Here is a 22534-nt window from a genome sequence, read left to right on the forward strand (position 1 = left end):
AGTGAGTGTTTCTGAAGACAAGTTGAAAGGCAAAACTTTTTGACCAAATTGGAATTATGACATTCCTTTTCCTACCTATTGATATGTCATTTTCACCCTTTTAATCAGACAATACACTCACAAATATTATATCTTTTTAAAATTTCTTTGCTAAATTTTTATGAAAGTAAAGTATTTCTCTTCAAATATCCGCATATAGTCACAATTGATTGTTATGTATTATGTTAAGTTAATAATTTATACATCAGCACAAAGGATAAACTTTATTTTTATTTCATTTGTCATAATATATTAGCAATAAAAATACACAAATAATGGAATTCTTAATCATGTAAAATGGTCGTAAAAATCAAAACAAATTTACAATATTTTTTTCCAAATATTACTTCATTCTGCATGTGAAAAGTCTTATTTCTTCAAAGCTACAACTGCATAGCATCTGGGGGATTTTATGGCATCAAATAACTTTACCAGTCCAGACCAGGCAATGTTGTCCTGTAAAATATTTGATCAGTAAATATAAAAAAGATATTAACTTGAGATTTAGCAATTCATTGAAATCTAAGGTAAAGCCTGTGTTATAAATAAAACAAGACGAAAACTTTTCAAAAATGGTTTCTTCTGGTGCTGCTAGACTCGACTTTTTTGCCACCAAAGACTAACATGACTTTCCTCCAACATAAACTTTGCATATGGAGAACCAAACTGGGGACTCAATACAATAGTAGTAATATACCACTATGTATTGAAAATTCAAATAGCTTTTAATTTCAGCAGTAAACCAGAACTTCAATATTCTCAGATGGAGGCGGGAAGAGAGCTGACGTTGCGATGGCACGACTTGTAATCTCGGTGCTCCGAGATTGCAGTCAAATTTCTGCCACTGGACAGTCCATTTGGACCTAAACTGTCCTGCAGAGATGGTGATTGAGAAGGGCACCTCCAGGAATAGCCCTTTTTTTCCAGTGACAGAAACGCAGCTAATGAAGCTGCTGAAGTTGGAACAGCTCCGGAACAGGAAGAAAGCAGAAAGAGAAAGTGTGTCGAATTGGTGAGGAAATTTTATTATTAGAGGAAGAGACTACCCAAGAAAAAAAATTAATTTAAGATTAAAGATAGAAGACTGTAGGCAGCGAGATTGATCTGCATTGAACTTAGTATGTTATCCAGTTTCTTTTTTTTTTTTTTTACGGATGGAACTTTTGCAGGGGCTCCCTATTTTTTAAACTGAATGAATTAATTCTTTCTTCTTCTTTTTTCTCTTTTGCTTACACCTATGGATTAAAATTCTTCTTTTTTATAATGCTTGATTTGATTGATTGGATTGGTTTTGATCTCCATTTAAGGGTTTTTTTTTCTTTCTTAAGCTTGAAATATAAAGAAGATAATAAGAAGGATTATAAAGTGGGTTTTAACAACAGGAGGAAAAGCAGTTACACTGCCACTTAGAGGCTGGATACATTGTTTTTTCTTCTTTCTCTTTGATCACTTGAGATTCAAGTTTCTTTCAGTTTGTTTACTGACAGTGATAGTAGGAAGAGCACAAGTTGTTTATACAGGTGCCTTTTGAAAGTTCTATCACTAGCTATTGGAGGGAAGACAACATTTTGACTTGAAAGATAATAAATGAACCTGTTTGACATTTATTGAAATAGCCTTGAACCCTATAGTGGCAGTGTCTGCAAAACTGAAAAAATGGCTGAGCAGGAAAAAGAAACTGTAACATTGCAAATGATTATGTTTGAAATTCAAAATCTATTAGTTGTGACAGACAGAATTGAAAAGAGATTGGAGAATATGGAATACAAAACAGAAAAATCTGATGGAGAAACTGAGGATGTTTACCAAATGAAGAAAATGGGACAGATTTCAAAAGTCCATGCAACATATTTGAAGATTGTTAAAAAGCAAAGCAAAATTGGACAACCTCTGGAAAAGGCTAATGGTCACTATTCACAATCTTAAATAATAAGATTGGTGTAAAACCCTTTATTGGTTTCAACTCAAGCCAATAGAAAATATATTTACAAATATATCACAAATCATGTAGCATAAATCCCAAAGTCATGAATCAAGTAGAATGAATCTTGTCAAATGTATTTGACACAGAAGTACAATCTGTAATACACAACCAGAATAATAATCAAGAAAGTATGTTCTTTAACTTTAAATCCTTAATTTAGAGTAATCAGTAATTCACACAATAATTTTACAATCACTTAGTAAAAATTATCTAGGATCCACAAAGTATAGAAATATTTTTGAAACATAAATATAGGTCTTTAAAGAAAACAGTTGCACAAAAGACATTCACTGTTTCAAGCATTAATAATTAAGTTTCCTATGTAGGCAATATCACTTCAATATTACTGCAGTTAAAATACTGCAGTAATTTAACATGCAATTTAAACTACATAAAAATTTTGTTACAGCAAATTTTCCCAAAATAAAAACATTTGCTGTTAAATGATGGATATGATAGATTGGACTTTAAAATTTTGGCAAACAGACATAAACAATTATTTGTTTCTTTAATTAATTAAGTATTTGCTTCAAATACTTTAAAAATAACCTGTATCATGGATAAATCCACCAAGACTTACCTGTTCTTTGAGAAAGCAGAGACGATCTAGAAGTATCAACACCTCTATGCAAGGTCCTAGAACAACTTTCAGCTGAAAATTTAAATACAACTGAATCACATTTCTAAAACGCATACTGAAGAAGAGAGAAATACTACCTACAACACAGATTTACATTTCTTATTTAAATATTTGAAGGTAAACTCTCGTATGATCTCATTACTTCAAGGATATTAATTATTAGAAACGTATGAATCAGTTCCAATCCATTTCAAAATGTTGATCTCATTTGGATTGTTAATTTAATTCATAAAAGCAAGGCTATTTAAGAAAGGGCTTTTAGAAATAGATAAAAGACATTATATTCTCAATTAGACTCGAAAAGTTTAGTTGACTGGGAGAGTCAACTGAATGACTTTTTCATCAAACCTCTCCAAAGGATACTAAGCGGGATTTTCAAAGTGGCTAGGCCAAAACAATTTTAACTGCTGTCAAAAAGATATATTTGGTAAAGCAGGGTTTAGCAATAATTATTAACTGTTTAATGTAATCATGTAAATGTTGTACAATTACCATATTTTGTGACTGCACATAAAAACATCTACATTATTTTTGTTTCAGGAAAATTGCTGAAATCATTTTTGGCATTTATTGTTTTACTACTGAACAGAAAATTGCATTTCCTACCAAATCTATTGAAGAACATGGAATATTTATTTTTAAAAACAAACTTGCCAATTCTTGCCAATTCCATTTTATTGGACATCTTTAAAAAAGCAGCATAATCGTGAACAAAGTCTATAAAAAGTATTAAATATGGTATCTGTTACCTAGTAGGTCTGAGGTGTAACTCAGCATGAAAAAATTAAGTGGCAGCAATTTTGTTCAAAGTTGAACAAAGTAATGTATTAAAAGGAGAACAAAACATTCCTAACATTTATTTGACTAGGAAAAGAATCTTCATATGTTCTCAATGAATGTTAATATAATTTTGGAACAGACTATGCTCCTAGTTAAAGATTATTTGAATTGTTTCCTTCTTTACAGAAAATATCAAACACAAACACTTACTTCATCATAAAATATTAGCACAAGTGTTATTCATGCCATGCTAGCAAAAATATCCCAATATTTCAATGTTACCATATTAAAAGCTTCCAGTTCATTCATTCTGTGCTTGTATTTTTCAAGGTATTCTAATACGAGGCTGTCTGAAATCTGCAACAGCAAGAACATTGGTGATGGCAACTAACATTTGCCTCAGGCATATGCTAAAATTATTTTTATAATTAAAACAGTTCAAAAATAAAGCAATTATTTTACAATCAACAATTTCTAATTTATTATAATGGCTTCTCAATTTTTTTCGGAATGATATAACAATATATAAGGAACTATATTTAAAGTGTTCAAAAAACAGTCCAGTTTTAGTATCTGAAAATATATCAGATCAGATCATGAAGACATTAATCTGTGAGCATTTTTAAAACATGCAGCAATTATTACAAATCAGTACAACTTTATCAGTCTTACCAGAATGTTCCCATGTCACTATTTTTTTTAAAAAAAAAATCAGGTAATTTTCTGAATATTCAATGAACATAGTAATAGTAATTTATAAACTGAGTATGAAACTGAGTATAGCATGACTGTAAAAAAAAGGAAGTCCAATTTTGTCACATTAATAGAAGCAGAGTTTCTTATTAAATGCTTAAATCAACAATCAATTTGAAAATCTGTGGCTAGACCTCAGTGCCTGGTTAAATTCATGAAGCACGAACAATGATAAAATTGGTGCAATGAAAGTATTTGCTGTTTTAACCATTTACCTGTACTACCTCAGAGCATATACTATTTATACTGTATAATTATATACATAGTTTTGAAACTCTTTTTCAGTGAATAACTGAGATTCAAAACTTAAAAGCGAAGAGCAAAAAGCTTTCATGCAGTGATCCAATAATAACAGTCAATTAATGTGCTGCTGTTCCATCTCCATCTCTTAATTAGCACTGATTTTATCTGGAAATTATACTTTTAGCCAAATTTCTAGGTTAGAAGTAAATGATGGTTTACACCATCTACATTTTTAGACATAACTGATCTGCTCAAACATAGAGATACAGAAAACAAGTCACACAGGAAGTAAAGAACATGATGACTGAATCCATTCTTCTTGGACATCCAAGAACTGTCCACTATGCCTAAACTAACAGATGTAAACTTCAATGAATGATCTTTTCATGCAACTATATAATACCTTCTAAAGAACTGAAGGAGAACCTTGTATCTCCAAATTACTAAAGCTTTAGGAAGGTTACATGCAATTTTTATCAAGAAGTTGACATAATATGTTCACATAAAAGAGGTCATCAACTTTTAACAGTGAAAAAATACCAATAATAAAAGTCTATGCTTATTTGATCTTGAATGTTTATCTATCAGAGATTTGTTCCTTCTTCACCAACACCTTACTAAATTTTCAGTTTGCTTACTTTAAACTGAAGCCTGTAGTTTGTCAGATGATTTATGTAGCTATTACAGCTGTTAAAACTGTCAGATTAAACTGAAATTTGGCACTGGAATCATGAACATTGAATGTTAGTTTATATTTAAAGTACAGCCATCCTTGAAATATTGCATAAATAAAAGATTTTACCACAATGCTATCAGCCTTTCATAATCTCACTTGACAACGGAACTACATTGTCTTGTCCAAAAACGCCTGATAAATACTTTTACTGAAACGCTTATTATAATTTAGATTAGCTATTTGCATTAAAACTCAAGCTAACAAGAAGCAGGCAAACCAAATTCTAAACAGCTGCAAATAATTTCATACTAAAGTTTTCTTGACAATAGGTTCCACTGAATTTGACTACGGTAGGCTTATATCTGAGTAAACTATTGTTAGAATTGCACCATTGCTATTGAAAAAAAAATCACCAGCAAAAACTGAAGTTTTTTTTAAAATTGCAGCTGTTTCTCATTAATTAGTTGTAGAAATGTACAGTATATGAATGTGTATATAAAATACTGTGCAGGACCCAGTTTAAATAAAGTAGACATACAGTAATTCCTGCTGAAAAGCCAATTTGTATCTTATATACTTAATAAAAGCCATTGTTACTGCTGAGTAAGCAGACAAATAAGTGGAAGATAAAAACATTTTCTTCCCTGAGATTTCATCTATTCCCTGAATTTGAGATAGTTTTAACATATAGTTTTAAAAAATGTCTAAGTAGTGTACGGGTATGAAGTCTAACAATATGTGACTATTTTAGTTATATTCACTTTGGCTAAATACTAGAAGGCCAAAGATGTATCAAGACATTTCATCATGAATAAATGATGCCATCTGTGTTCTTTAATAGTCATTCCAAATGAGAGAAAAAAAGGAAACGTTGCAATGATAGATCATCTTTATGGATCATATAATAAGTTGTCTCTTTGGAAAAAATGGAAAAAATAGACTTTCCGACAGGGCTAGTGAGAAGTTAATAGCTATGGGCATTATTAATATCCATTGTATTAGGGAAATATGTAGTCCTAGGAGCAACATATTTCTAAAACTCAGGTAGAACTGAGAGAGCTCAATGCAAACATGTACAGATAGATTATTCTAAATACTTTAAATGTTTTAGGACAATCTATGTATAAAAAGAAGTCAACATTTTACAAATATTCTTTTTCACTCTGTAACTACATTTAAAATTTGCAATACCACAATGCATTAAGTCATTACTAAAACAAATGTTGGTATCATAACTTCCTTCATGAATACTTATTCCAATGTGTATATTTTGCATATCTCTTTTTTTAGTAGATCATTTTTCATAACAGATTATGGTAGCAAAACTCATATTCACATCACAGGCTGATAAACTAAAAGAAACATAAGAATTTCCTTTTCTTTAAAATATCATCACACCTGTTTCTTTTTTACTACCATTTATCAAAGTGAATTTACCTGTTTTCTTGTATTTGATATGATCAATTGTCTAATCAATAAGGTACACTATTATTACTGTTACTACTACTACTCTCTCCTTGTGATTTGACAGAGAAGCAGAATGACTTCAAACTGTATAAAAATATTGATAAATGCTTAAAATTTCATTGAATTGGAATACATATTGCACTGGCATGGGGTATGCAATGACCCAACATTTTCTGTAATTGCTGTTGTAGCATCGTTTATCTATAACATTTTTTAATTACAGTAGATTAAATGCAGAGTGGGGAAATCCTCAGATAAATAGTAATAGAAATAGCACTTCATAGTGCTTTACAGACCTCTCTAAACAGTTTACAGGGTCATCCTATTGCCTCCAACAACCTGGATCTTCATTTTACCGATCTTGGAAGGGTGGAAGGCTGGGTCAACCTTGAGCCTGTGAGAATCAAACTCCTGGAGTGAGCAGTGAGTTAACCTGCAGTACTGAATTCTAACCACTGCGCCATCACGGCTCTTATAAGCTGTAAATATTAACCTGTTAGAATTTGGCAATGATTATTATATGTAACTTAGATTTAATTGCCAGCATTTGCAAAATTACATGTTGATCTCAACATAATTTATATGACCAAACAAATCACTGAAATATTCTATAGTGGGTTCACTATATGAATTTCAATTTATAACCAGATATTTACCTTTGATTCATCTAGTTCAAGTTTTTTCAAGGAAATTCTAACGTAATCCAAAAATGAAGATGATTTAGAATATACTTTTCCAATATTACGATCACTGAAATGACAAATTATTTCTTTTGTTATTTTTCCAACAGGACACACACAGAGACACTCAGTGCATGAAGAACAATTCTGCAGTGAAGAAAGACTCTCTCTCTCATTCTCATTCTCTTTCTTGCCCCCTCTCTCTACACACATAGAGAGAGAGAGAGAGAGATTTAGTACCTGGCCAGTTTTGATAAGTCTGAAACAGATACTAGTATGAAATTCTGGAGAACCACTGCCATTTTCACTCAGTACAAGCTAGCTTCCTACCATTTTATCAGCTAATCTACAGCTGTGCTGATTAAAGGACTGTAGCATTGTATATACTAAAGGCATATATTAGCAGTATTGCAAACTCAGTTTGATGAAGGCAAGTCAAGAAAAGGTCTAGAGAAGTGCAGAACTTCTACACTTGCACAATTAGAGGTTTATGGTCTATGGTTAAGTGTTTACTTAAGGGATTACTTCTCTGTGTTCTAAAACTAAATTCTCAGTCTTCAGTGAGAATGATAATAATTACAACTCTACAGTTCAACCATGAGGCACGTATATTCTCTTCTGGGATAGTACAGAATGAAATCAGATTTCAAAAGGTTAGCTTGTTGACAAAGCCAAAGTCAAATTGACAGATAGATTTTTTCAAATAGACAAAAAACAAAAAATAGCTTTTCTTTTAGATTTCAACATCAACAAGAAGCAAATGTTCTGTTTATACAACAAAATATAAAATTGCAGCATATTACCTTCTCTTGATGCCATAACATTCTTCTACAATAACCTGCAGCACAGCCCGATAAAACAAAGATTCTGTGGGTAGCTAGAACAAATCAAAGAACAAGAAGTAAAGCTGCAACCATACACCACAAATAAAACAGCAACAATTATTGTGTATCTTCAACCAGTATTTGTATTTATTTCATCTAATGTTCCTAGGAAGTTTCTTATTACTAAAATAAAATATTGCTCTGTGAATATATTACTGCCAAGCGGAAAAATAAGCACAACCAGCAGAAAAAGTTGCGCAGAATTGAAAAGAAAGCTATAAGAATGACAAAGCCATCTAGATCAAATTATGATAATAGATATTTAGGTTGGACCACAGAAAATGAACTCATTTAATCTCCCTAAAATCAGGGGAAAATACTTTGCAAATAAGTGTCCTTTTTTTCTCCTTAACAACTTCATCTTCTCTCCTTGGTACAAACAGTACTTTGTTTCTAAAACAATGCAAAGTATTAAAGAATATCTAGGAAAGACTATTTTTAGCCTTCTTAAAATTCAGGATCAAATCCATCCTATATAAATTCCATCAAGATCTATAGCTTTGTAATAGGAACACAATGGTTTATAAACCTGGAGAACTGAAGACTCAGTTTATGCACATATTTTAAAAGGGATGAAAAATGATGCAGTACTTATTTACATAAAAGAAATTTAGCTGTTGATTTAAAAAGAAAGAATATTTAGAGTCCTGCCAACATCTAGCATTTGTAGCAAATCAAAGTAAATGCTTCCAAATTTTTACTATTGTTATATTTTCAGAAATGAAAGAATAATATTTTGAAAAATGAATTATTGGGAGTTTTGGCCAAGATTAGGAAGCCATTTCAACCAGTGTGTTTCTGGTTAAATGTTGGAATATGACTTAGATGATGAATAATCTAGCTTTAAATTAATGCTATTTCATTCTAGAAAGAAACATTTGGTAACCATTCTTATGAAAACAGCAGCACCACATTATAAGGAAATACAGGCAGCTCCCCAGTTATAAAATTAGAGATGACAAGCATATTCATTTAAAGAAACAATTTATAAACTTTTACTACATTACAGGAAAATCTGAAAGAATCCAAATGCAAACAATTCACCTTAAGAGATAGCTATTAAATCTCTAGAATATAGGTGTTCTTATATTTGTTTCTCCATGTAACTATATATCTATATTAATAAACATGTACAAGAACGTGTCAAATTAAGTGAGTCTGAACTTATTCCATAATCATTTGCACTTCAGGAACGAACCTGAGTTACTATATATATTCTATTTGAAGTGTTGGCTTCTTTTCTTAATAAGGACATGCACTACAATTCAACACAGAAAATGAACCTGTATGATCTTCTTGGGATAATTATTTAGAAAGAATTCCTAGCCTGAGTGATTGGCAAATTGACACAAGAGTGCTACCAAATAAGACATTCCAATGTAACATAATCAGATAGAGGTCCAATTTCAAAGATCTCTGGAACAGAGAAAATGAATGGAGAACCACTTGCAGGTAAGTCATCTATTCTTGTTGAACTATAAAAATATGAATTTTTAAAAGATCAATATAACATTCTTTTATCTTTAAAAACTGTTTTATTTCATTTTTCATTTTCATTTTATACAATCACTTATATACTGTGCATTAAAAAAAAATCCACCATAAAAAACCAACATAACACTTCAATCCCCCATACACCCTTTCTTCTCCCCCTCCAACTTTCATTTCTCCCCTCCAACATTCCCCTCTTCTACTTCCCTTCCCCCTCAGACTTCTCCCCTTCCCTCCATCTCACCCTCCTTACATTCCCCTCTCACTCCCTCTTTACTTCTCCCTCTTCTTTCCCTCTACTCCTCACTTTGGTGTATCTCTACAATTCATTAATCTATTCAGTTTATATTTTGCACTAAAATTAAGAAAAATAAAAAAAGAGAAAATAAAAGAGAAAAAGAAAAAAAAGAAAAGAGAGCAACAGTATACAAGTGCATTCTTGTTGTTCTGAGAATTGGAACTGTATTTCCTCCCTCCCCCCTCCCCCCGATAGACCCCCCTCCCTAACCCCCTTACGACTTCCCAGGTCCCATACCCGGCATAATTCTTTATCAAGCACTGGGGTGTATTAAAACCAACTAACTTTAAAGTTAAAAGATAAAAGATAAAGGAAAAATAAAAAAAGAGAAATAGTAAAAAAAATAAAAAGAAGAACAAGACACACACACAAAAAAGGAAAAACAGGAAAAATCAATAAACCCACTACATTAACACAGCTTCCCATCATCTTTAAATCTTAAACAATGTACCTCATTCCTAATTTCAGTTATTTTATTACTTGCAGGATTTCAAACTATATTGGAACCAAGTAAGTTAGTCAAATAGAATTCTCCAACTAAGGGCCTTATTACTTTATATATCCAAACCTTTAATTTATCTCTTTTTTATCCAAATATCCAAACCTTTCTATAAAGCCATTAGACTCAAGTACTTCTTTCATTTTTCATTTCCAACACCTCCCATCCTGCCCTTACCCACATCCACATATACATTTTATACCTTCCACCCTGCCTTTACCCGTGTCCACATATATATTTTATCCTCATCCATTGCTCCTCTCATATTTACTCCACCTTCCTGGAGACTCTCCAACTAATCTTTCTTAACCTTATATTCAAATAGCAATTCATACAAAAATCAGCTTGCATTCTGACTCAGAGTAATCTAATTGAACTTTCGCTACCCTTCCATCTCCCCCGCACCTCCCAACTCCGTTCGTCCCAAACCACAACTCAAGAAAATCACGATCTCCGCTCTCCTCGCCTGGAAAGATAATTCATGCGCAATTTAAGTTAGAGTTCAAACGAATCTTATATACAATATATGTCCAAAATCAGCAGCGCTTCTTTCAGTCTCCATATCTCATCATCGATATACAGCTTTGCCATTTTATACCAGACAGGAATCATGAAATTTTATTCGAACTAAAAATTTGAAAAGTATTTTAAAAGCATCGCTGGATCTTTATTCTTTACTCTTCTGCCCTTCCGGAAGAGGAAAGCAACGCCCTCCGCCTTGTAGCCACGTGTCCCGCTGCTTATCTTCTCCTTCTCCTTGTCTCTCTCCAAGTCCGGATGAATCAGGAAGTCCCGCCTTCAGAATCTTGTAATAAAAATCTCGGGCTTCACAAACAGAATTAAGACGATGTTTTTGATTCTCAAATGTGACTGTAATGCCAGCTGGGACTTCCCATTTATATTGTATCTGAGAATTTCTGAGTTCTTCAGTTAAGAAAGTATAGTCTCTCCTTGCTCTTAATATTTGAGATGGTATTTCTTTAAAAACAATCAAGTCCTGTCCATCAATTCTCAGCCTCTTATTGTAAAGCTTCTGTATTATCACATTTCTGGATTCCCTTGTGGTGAAATATATAATTATATCCCTCGGAAGCTGTCGCTGTTTTGCTACACACGAGTTCTGGCGGTAAATTTTTTGAATCTGCCAATCAAAGTTAAGTCCCGGACTTCCCACCAAACGGCTAAGAGCCTCAAAAAAGGTCTGTTTCAAATTCTCCTGTTCCTTTTCACGCAGTCCTCTAACTCTTATTGCAAACGCAGTCTTATTATAATTTATCATGAAAAGTTGTTTTTGAGCATTTTCAATTTCCTGTTGTAACGTTTGAATTTTGGATGTCAAATTAGAGTTGGTTTCTTCCAAAAGTTCCAATTTATCCTCCATTCCGGCAATATAGTCTGTCATAACTGTCATAATTCCGATCATATCCTCCTTTGTTTGAGCAATTTTAGCATCAAATTTATCATATAAATCCGATATAAGTTGATTGATTTCCTGTCTGAAATTGTTAAGGGTTTCGAAAAGAAATTCTTGCGTTAACAAAACTCCAGTAGAGGGCGTAGGAGGCAAGGGCAGCGACTTTATAGCAATTTCTTGAGATGTGTTATTAAGGAAGCACTTCTGCTTCGATTTGGGAGCCATTCTAAAAAAATAAAAAAATCAAACAAGCCAACAAACAAAGTCTCTGCTCCCCTCAGTTTTAGATGGGATACTATTTGTAATCTTTTAACAGTTGATACGGAGAAGTCTTCAGGAGAGTAGGGCTGATTGAGTATGTCACAAGTCAAACGCAGAAGCTATAAAATCGCCATCTTGTGACGCAGCTAGACAAAGAAGCCTTTTACAAAATTGAAGCTGGTATTTTGAATAATAATAGAAGAGATTTCTCAGGAATGGTCCCCGCTCGGATTAATTAATTTTAAATAGCTTAGCTTTGTCCTGAGGGGGGGGCAACCTGCCTAGGGCTGCAAAAAAAAAAGCAGCTGAGAAGAACTGGCTGGAGTAAAAGCTCAGCTATTGTTGAACCTCTTCTCCGTTCACAGCGAAGAAAAAAGCTGTGAATTACAAAGAGATCCTAACGACTGAACTTCTCCCTGCCCCTTTCTGCCAGAAAGGGGAGATATCTATAGATCTTATAAGATATACAGACCAGAACTCTGAGAGGAGCTCCGTTGAGCTCCCGTTGGCGACAGGCTCCTCCCCCAGAAGTCCATAACATTCTTGTACCTTAATTCATTTACTGTTCAAAAATTAAGGCTTTTTTAATATTCAAAATAATAATAATCAAATTGTAATACTATACTATCCTCAACCCAATCAATCAGGATTGATTTTAAACATGGGTACTGCAATGAAGTAAGACTCACAAATCATTTATATTGATTTAATATACAGATGTTTCTTGCTTAATAGCTACTTGTTCACAGTGACCATTCAAACTTATGAGGCATTGAAAAAATTGACTCATATATGTACCTCCCCATTTGCAAACATCTTTGGCCAGTTCCAACAAGCAAAGTCAATGAGAAAGCCAGCAGAAAGTTGTAAAAGACAAGTGATATCCTTGCTTAATGATGGGAAGTAGGACTGCCAGAATTTCTACTGCTAAGTAGTGTGATTACATGACTTCATTCTTTAGGACATCGTTTAGCAATGGAAATTCCAGTTCCAATTAAGGAACTTGTTAACTGAGGATTATCTCTATGTTCTTTCTATTTCAGTCATTCTTAATTAACTGAACAAATTATTCAGCTAAATTATTTTATCATAAGGAAGGCCAGAAAATGTCACGGTGCTGATGATTCAAAATATCAATCTATCTCCAGTTCAAGCTTTACTGTTTGGCAGCTATTCCATTCTAGCAAATTACAAACTTCAACATAATATCATGTGTTCAAAGTATTCAAAGAAAGAAATTAACTGTCATTAGAATGTTAAACAGATATTACTTACCATCTGACCAACTGCAACTCTTTCCAGAGCCTTTAAAAAGAAATTAAGGTATTTATTCATTTAGATAAACTTTATAAATAAGCAGACTTCATGAAATAAAAATATTTTAACAAACTATATATTAAGATGCTTCTTTAAAGATGTAATCACTTCATATTTAAAAATATAATATTTGTGTTTGTAACACACACACACACACACACATATATACACACACCCACATACAAATACTTTCTTCTGCAAAAAGCCAAGGTGATACTAAGCTATTTATTTTATATGTAATATTTTTTTCCAAACTTAGTGAACAATTAATTTTAGTCTCTCGTTTTCCTAATTCGTATTCAGTAAAGTCAAGTCAAGTACATACATTTGGAACATATGACCTTAAAATGATAATATAGTTTGAAATGTGCAATAATGAAATAAACATTATTAAAGCAGGATACCAATTCACTTCTGCAAAATTGGAAAATAATGCATTAATGTCTCCTCATTAATATATCAACTTAATAAAATAGAACATCAATCGACAATCTTTATGCTAATATTAGATACTATCTCTGCAGGTCTCTACCTTACTGACTCTAATTCTAACTCTAAATTCATTTCATTCAATTATTATGATTTTTCACACTTGAAACATAGAACACTGTTAGGAAGTTTCTTTTGGGCTTTAGTAACAAAAGCTACATGATTTGCAAATGTGCATGATTTGTGCATGATTTGCAAATGATTCTGAAGATTGCTTTAAATTCTATACAACTGTAAACTCAAAATTCTCTACTGGTAACAAAAGCAGCTGCACTGTTTTCAGGTTTTTGTGCAATCCAGAAAAATATATTTATTATTTATTTCTTAAGGTTTCCATGCAGCTTCAGTACTGCAATTAGGGGAAATATTTATTTATTATTCATTTTAAACTAGTTCTGAGCAGTTCTCAAGGGGAGAAAAAGCATTAGGAACAAATAAAACTGAAGCAAGCAGTAAGAAACCAAAACCAGCTTTGTCTTAACTGGCACTTTTAAAAGAAGTCAGGTCATTAAATCGACTCTTAAAAAGTACCAGCATCCTTTTTCTATTTCACACTTCTGTTGATTTTTTTTTAAAAAATCAGAAGTTGATGGATGAACAAAATTAAGACCCTGGGGGCTTTAGCATTTTGCACTTAACTTTTGATCCAAACCAGATTGTGTCAGCTTTTCACATGGAAGGAATATCCAAACCAATATAATGTGAATAGGAACTTTTTCCTCTGTACATAACATGTAGTATATACAGTTATAAAATTCCCTACTTGTTTAACTAGATTCTGACTGGCATCCACACATTTGCTTGAAAAATAGCAACATTCCATAGTTGTTAATTGCCTGATTTATTTCACATCTAAGTTACTCTTCTTATATGCATATATTCACTTTTATTATGCTTTTTTTTTAAGTTTCTTTTGATTTCCCATTCTCACAATTACATATAAAATATGAACAATGATCACTGAATGAATGTCAATATCATTCAAATACTTTTACTGACAAATCTCATGAGATTATATTTTTACTTTCTGCATCTTGCCAGTTAAAAACTTTACATAAACTGTTAAAATTCATATAGCTTTTACTCTTTAAAAAAATCTAACACATAATTATACAATTTTAAAGCAACTTTCTCCTTCCTATTTTCTTTACTGCGCCACATTCATAGTTAGAGATATGATACACATTGAAGAAATGCACAATAATATCCTACTGTTTAAAATGGCAGAACAATGCTCCTAAAATATTTGTTAAGATATTGAGAGGCCAAAATGAATAGAATTCAGTTATTGTCCCCCCCACAAATCCCTCTATGTAATCATACACAATGGTACATCAGTAAAAAAATAAACTTTTTATAAGTCCAGCAAGTGTTATTAAGAAGATATAATTTAGCCATTAGACAATTTGCAATTTGTTGGCTACACAGAGAGATAAAATATTTACTTTGAATGGGCAAAGATATTGATAGTCTTTCCAAAAAGGATAGCTTTTAATTATCTTCCCAATTTTAAAATCTGAGCATAGTGTTCAAAACAAAAATAGAAAAAGTCAAAGAAACAACAAACAGGAATGCATATGAATATCCAGTCAGGAGATCCAGGTAATCTCTCTTCAGCCATCTTCTGAAATGAATACATGCTAAGACTTAAGAACTATTTAGGACTGTTTCCCAAAATATGGTTCACAGCCTGGTTTCAGTGCTTGTAAAAAAAAAAATCTGGTCCTTAGAAAATATATCTACAACTGCTCTCTTTCTCTCCAACCCGAGTGCTGCAGCCACAATCTTGCAAGCACTCTCTTCAGAGAAAAGGAACTTTTGGACGGAGTTGGTTTAAAGCTTAAAACCATGTTTTATGCATATATAAAAACCTACTGGCGATTTTCTGCATGTGTAATATGGTAACAAAGTCAACAGAAGAGCTGTAGTCCCTAACTATAACTATTTGGGGAAAGTTATTTTAGGAGATAATTAGTAGGTATCTTAGCCAATCAAAATAACTTGACTGTATTTAAAATTCTATGGGTATGATTTTTGCCTTCTTTATTACATTTTCCTTTTTTCTCAATATATTATTTTATATATCTTTAGCTTTGGCTTAGTTAGTTAAATAAGGAGATTTCTCATTAAAATACTACCCACATGAAAGACTGCATAAATTAGCAGCTTCTCTTGTATTTCAGAATTGCCACATGGCTTATTATACATTTTAGGATTTTTGGTTATTCAAAGGCAAGTTCCTTTCTGTTCTTCTCAGGTAGACTGAAGGAGATGTCCTTGTTGGAAGCGGTAACAATATTTCAATCAAACAGAATAGTTCTGCTTTAACTAATGACTACCAATGATAATTATGAGATACTTTTAGAAGAAGTCTGCCAGTGTGGTTTTAAACCAACCCTAATTCTAGCTATAAAAATGTATAACTGAAATAGCAATAGTACTTCGACTTATATACCTCTCCATAGTGCTTTACAGCACTCTCTGAGAAGTTTACAAAGTCAGCATATGTCCCCCAGAAATCTGGGCCCTAATTTAACTGAATTCGGAAGGATGGCTGGCTGAAATTAGGATTAAATTCCAAGCTGTGGGCAGAGTTTAGAAAATTCCATTTCTATCAATATAAATATTAGGTGATATAAACTTTTTCACAAATGAAGTATTTTTTAAATACATTTTCTTTGGCCATGTTCTTCCCTTCAATTATCCATGTAGACATATGCTAAGAAGATCTGGGATGGTCTCAAGGCAACTACATTGATCCTTTGAGCAGTATAGATGCTTCACAACTTTGAAAATGGATCTGTGTGTGTATGTGTTTGTGTGTGTGTGTTTAATTTGCTTTACTGAATGATTTGCAGTCCTTCCTGGTAAATATTTGCCAAATATGGCACTGTCTATGTCAAACAGAGATATCTTACCTAGCAAACCTCCGAATTTTAAAGATGCTAAGAATAAAAAAAGAAAAAAAGAAAAAACTCTAGAAAAGGATATACTTTAAGAAAAACTAAGAACACTGAGATATGTAGAAACTGAGAACAGAGAACATGAATAAAAAAAACTTTTACCAGATCCATAGAATTACTTTAAAAAATAAGTACATTTTGTGTTCCAAGACTTTTTGTTCAGTTTTTAGATAGGAATTGTTTGAGGAACACTCCAGAACCCTTCAAATACTAATGCTGACAGGAGGTGCTATTCATGCATTGCATGAATCAATAATAGTTCAATTATCTGCCAAAAGAAGTCAGAGCTGAAGAACTGTCTTCAGAGAAAAACCAGAAAGTCCAGTTGCCTCTTGAAAAAACATCTTTGGGATAACCATGACCTGGATGACTGAGAATCTCCAAAGACATTCTGCCAAAAGAATAATTTATTACATTACTAAACATATATTCCACATAAAGAAATGTGGAATTATCCTACTATATTGCTATTATTAGTTATATATTTTTATTGTGTAAATACAAGGTCAATGATAACATGGTATCTCTAAAAGCACATCCAATATAAAAAAAAATGTAGAAGAGAACAATGCGATGGGAGGAGAAAAGGAATGTATCTTTATTCTGATCAGGCTGCTGAAGGGGAAAAAAAGCTAAGTGCAAAGAAAGCAACAGCCGCTTGAATGCACTTGCTGGAATTATGAAAACGGAGGCAGAGGATGAGCAAGTCAAAGGGGCAAAGATTGAAGTATATAAGAGGATCACACAAGGATTAAAGAAGCATTTGGTTCATAGGAAAGATGTTTCAAGACAGGGTAGTATTGCAATCAGAAGCAGCAAAGCAAACCTAATCTCTGATTTGTTTAACATTCTGCTACCCCATTATGATTTATAGTTAGCTTTTGTGAAAATGCTAATGAGTCATATGAATTTGAATCTAACTAGGGAGAGGATTTAAGTGTCAGAAGAACAGACGCTCAAAATAAATTTGCTTGAAAATCTGAATGCATTTCATGGCTTGTCACCATGCTATGATAATGTAAGGTGCAAATGAATACATAGTACATATTAAAAAAAATTCAGCTGTGTCCAGTGAGCAACACAATAGTCAACTGCATGTAGCCTAGCATATTTACCAAACCTCTTTATAATTTATAGAGTTCTCTATCTGGTGCAAACCCAGAAAGTAGGATGAAGTAAACTATGGTTATCTAATTATCGGGTAACCACATTATGGATATATAGAGCTGTTCTATGAAAAAGATACCAGAGATCTCATTCTGCACTGAAAAGACCATCTTAGTCACTATGTAGGTATTAGAACCAGTAAAAACTAATGAAATTGGCAAATGTACTGCATTTTTACTGAATTTTTCCTTAATTCTCTTCTTTTATATTAGCATTTCTCCTCTAAACTTAATAAAATATGGATTCAACTCAATCAGTTTTGGTTCTTTTTTACCAGTGTCCATTGTTTCAATATTACAGAGACACAATATGCATTTTTTTAAAAACAAATGATCACTATTTTTGTTAATTGATACACCATGATCTATATTATTCAACACATCCTGAATTCTGTTCCAAAGCTATGAATTTGCAAGTTAAACAGAAGCAGAAAAAAGGAATCCATACCAAACAGGCAGCCATTCTAGCATTTCGACCACAGAACCATCCCTCTTCTTTCAAATAGCGTCCCAAAGGGAAACCCCATATTCCCCGAGTCCCTTCTGCAGAAAAAAGTAAAACAATTACATTGTTTCGTCTTGTACATATGAATCCATGAATCCTTTAATGAACACCTATGTCTGTGTTCAAATCACGTAACCATAAAAAGCAATGACATTTTATGTTAATGAACTGTGAAAATGCAATTCTTGCAAGGAGTTTAACAATCTGTGATATTTAATCTGGGTTAATTAAAGAATGGTAGCTATTTACAATATGGTTTAAAATATGGGTGTAAGAATGCAAGTTAAACTGATTAACACAACATAGCATGTTAATAAAGATTATTTTAAAGCTATTTAAATAACTTGTTTATTTCAAATTTATTAAAGCTACCCAAGTTCGATGAATTTGGATTTAACAGTCTGAACAAAATCATTTCAATTAGAAGTTACATTTTACTCTTCAAATGTTTTATTTCATTTTTCATTTTCATTTCATACAGTCACATATATACTGTGCATGATTGGGGCCATATAACATTGAGCAATAAACACAGCCCTCCTTGTATTCCCCAAAATACAAAACCAATATAGCGCTTCAACCCTCCATACACCCTTTCTTTCTCCCACTTCCAACTTTCCTTTCTCCCCTCCAACATTCCCCTCTCCTACTTCCCCTCCCCCTCTAACACTCCTTTCTCCCCCTCCCTTCCATCTCACCCTCCTTCCAGTCCTCTCTCCCTCCCTCTCTACCCCTCCCTCTTCTTTCCCTCTGCTCCTCACTTCGGTGTATTTCTACTATCCATCGATATATTCAGCTTCTTATTTTTATACAAAATTTTTTTTAAAAAGCAACAGTATACAAGTGCAATCATGTTATTTTAAAAACTGGCACATACTATATTTCCCCCCTCCCCCCTCCCCCCTATGACCCCACCTCCCTTCCCCCCTCCCGACTTCCCAGAGCCCGTACGCGGTATAGCTTTTTATCAAACACAGTCTAAAATGTATTAAAACCAAGTAAGTTAGGAAAAAAAAATAGTAAAGAAAAAAAAGGGAAAAGAAAAAAAAGAGAAGAAAAAAAGTCAGTAAAATCTCTGCATTGAACTCAGCTTCTTACCATTACACAAACTTAAGCAGTTTACATTGTTCCTAATCTTAATTGATTGATTACCTGCAGGATTTCCCCAGAAGTTATTTGTTGATTCAGCTTTTCCTGTACTCTTCTCTAGCTAGGGACCTTATCTCTTTATCTAAATATCTATCTGTTTCCAAACCCTTAATTTTGTCCCCTTTGTGCCTCCTTCCCCTATTACACAATTTAGATACATTTCAAATTTTTCTTTTGGTTTCCTCTTCCAACTCTTTTCGTTTTTGCCCTTGTTTATGTGTGTGTGTGTGTGTGTGTGTGTGTATATATATATATATATATATATATATATATATATATATATATATATATATATATATATATATATATATATATATATATATATATATATATTATATTATATTATATTATATTTATATATCAGTACTCCTCTCATATATGCTTTACTTACCTCTCCTACAAATTCCCTGAATATACCCTTATTCATATTCCGAACAAAGTATTCACATAGCAATTTTTTACAATCATTAATATACTTTTCATATCAAAATAAACTCCCATTCGACCTCCAAGACCTTCTTGCCTGCACCACCCTTCCCAATTCCGTCTAAACTGGGTTATGATCCAAGAGAACCCTCACCGCAATCTTTGTCTTCTTCACCCTATAAAATAAATCATTAGTGATTTGTATAAAATTCAAAGTTGTCCATCAAGTCTTTTTAGGTCTAATGTGATATATCTTCCAAAAGGATCTGCTTCAGTTCGCTCAGCCTTAATGTCTTTTCTTCAGTATACAACTATACCATTTTTCTTTTGCGTAACAGAAGTCACAAAATATTGACCAAGTTCGAGATTAAGCAGATATTTTGGATCAGTTAATTTAATATGATTTTCTTACAGACAAGTTATATCGTTCTTGAGCTGTTTGAAATAGCAAAATATTTTCTTTCTCTTTTATAAAGAGTTCAGACATAACTCCTTAATCAATGGCCGATGATTATTGAGGTTGTTGCAGTCTGCCTTGTTTTCCCATTCGTCTGGTAGTCGTACGGCTAGGTCCTTGTTCTCTGGTCCCTTGCCCTTCCGGAAGGGGAAAATGGTGCTTTCTGTCGTGTAGTTGTGTGATTTGTTGTTTATCTTGTCCTTCTCGTTGTCTTTCTCCAGGTCCAGATGATTCAGAGTGTCCCACCTTCAGGGTCTTATGATAGAAATCTCGGGCTTCCCATACAGAGTTGAGACGATATTTTTGCTTATCGAATGTAAATATAATACCAAATGTCACATCCCATCTATACTGTATCTGACGGTTTCTGAGTTCTTCCACTAGAAAAGCGTAATCTCTCCTGGCTCTTAACATTTGGGGTGGTATTTCTTTGAAGACAATCAAGTCCTGTCCGCCGATTTGTAGCCTGGTATTATAAGACTCTTGTAGTATCGCGTTTCTAGACTCTCTTGTAGTAAAATATATAATTACATCTCGAGGGAGCTGTCTCTGTTTTGCCGCCCAAGAGTTAATGCGATAAATTTTTTCGATCTGCCAGTCAAAGTTGATTCCCGGTCTTCCCACCAGACGATTGAAGGCCTCTGAAAAAATCTGTTTCAAGTTCTCCTGTTCGTTTTCACGCAGTCCCCTGACTCTTAATGCAAGCTCCATCTGTTTATAGTTTATCATAACAATTTGTTTTTCTGCGTTTTCAACTTTTTGTTGCATCACTTCGATTTTGGATGTCAAGTTAGTGTTGGCTTCCTCCAGAAGCTCTAGCTTATCTTCCATTCCAGCAACATACTCTGTCAATACAGTTACGAGTCCTACCATATCGTCCTTTGTTTTAGCAATCCTAGTATCAAGCTTATCACATAAGTCTGTAATAAGTTTCTTTATCTCCTCTCTAAATTCTCTAAGAGTCTCAAAAAGAAATTCTTTCATTAGCAAATCTCCAGTAGGGGGCGTAGGGGGTGAAAGCTGCGACTTTGTGCCAAGTGCATGAGGTGTATTGCTAAAAGGACGTCTCCCCGACTTAGATTTTGGTGCCATTATTTCTTTTCTTCAAACAATTATTCAACAATTATTCAAACTCTGCTGGCCCATTATGTAGCTTGCGAGAGAAGAAAGTATTAAGTCCCCCCTTTATTTGTTCTTAAAAGTTTTTCAAAAGATTTCAGAAAAGAGCATTGTATCAAAGCAAGTTTCAAAAGATTAGCATTGTAATGAAACAGTTCATATTCATCTCTGTTTAGAATGTCTCTATGTTAACAAGGAGGCTTTTACAGCTTTTAAAAGTTGATAAGAAAAAAAAAGAAATTCTTGGTAGGTCTTCAAAAAAAACACAACTAATTAGTCAGAGAATGCTATCTGATTGTTCCTTTGATCTTTCTCTCTGTCAGCTTACAGAGAGTTTACGAAAGGTTTCAAAAGACTGGCGTTACACCAAGACAGTTCGGCAGAAAAAACCTCTGTTTGGAATGTCTCTATATTGGCAATCGCCATCTTGGGAGCAGTTGCAAAAAGGAAGCTTTTTATAAGACTGAAGCTAGGATTTTTTCTAAAAAAAGCAAATAAAGTTCTCAGATACGGGCTCTGCTTGTATTAGTTTCAGATAAAATAGTTTCAGAGATTGTCCTAAGAAGGGTTTCTTTGCCTTGTGCTGTGAAAACAGCCGAGGTTTCTGGCCGGAGGTATGACTCAGCCTTGGTTATCTTTCCCCTTCTGTTCGCAGCAAAAAAGAAAGCTGCAAACTTCAAAGAAAGCTCTTACCAGCTGGGCCTCTCTCTGCAACCTTCTTGCCTGAAGGATGAGATATCTGCTTGATGTTTAGGCAGATAACGAGCCAGAAATCTGGGAGCGGCTCCATTAAGCCGCTGCCAACAGCAAAGTCCCGCCCCAGAAGCCTAGAAG

At 33.2% G+C, this 22534-nt stretch overlaps 1 protein-coding gene across 2 annotated transcripts in view; it reads right to left on the reverse strand.

Moving 5' to 3' along the window:
• Positions 1-252: 252 nt before the first annotated feature.
• Positions 253-22534, reverse strand: part of METTL25 (methyltransferase like 25) — a 37750-nt gene continuing 15468 nt past the window's right edge. The window contains exons 6-12 of one of the 2 annotated variants that reach the window (XM_014076575.2): positions 18493-18587; positions 13385-13414; positions 8066-8139; positions 7239-7332; positions 3726-3800; positions 2604-2675; positions 253-495 (exon numbers count right to left, since the gene is read on the reverse strand). In XM_014076575.2, coding sequence (XP_013932050.2) covers positions 409-495; positions 2604-2675; positions 3726-3800; positions 7239-7332; positions 8066-8139; positions 13385-13414; positions 18493-18587 — 527 coding nt within the window. In that variant the 3' untranslated portion in view covers positions 253-408. Of the gene's footprint in view, positions 496-2603; positions 2676-3653; positions 3801-7238; positions 7333-8065; positions 8140-13384; positions 13415-18492; positions 18588-22534 lie in introns of both variants that reach the window. The other variant, XR_015697745.1, reaches the window with a different exon arrangement.

Source organism: Thamnophis sirtalis, unplaced genomic scaffold (genome assembly GCF_051295495.1).
Source record: "Thamnophis sirtalis isolate CommonGarterSnake01/CBP01778 unplaced genomic scaffold, rThaSir2_p1.2 scaffold_9, whole genome shotgun sequence".
Lineage (NCBI taxonomy): Eukaryota > Metazoa > Chordata > Lepidosauria > Squamata > Natricidae > Thamnophis > Thamnophis sirtalis.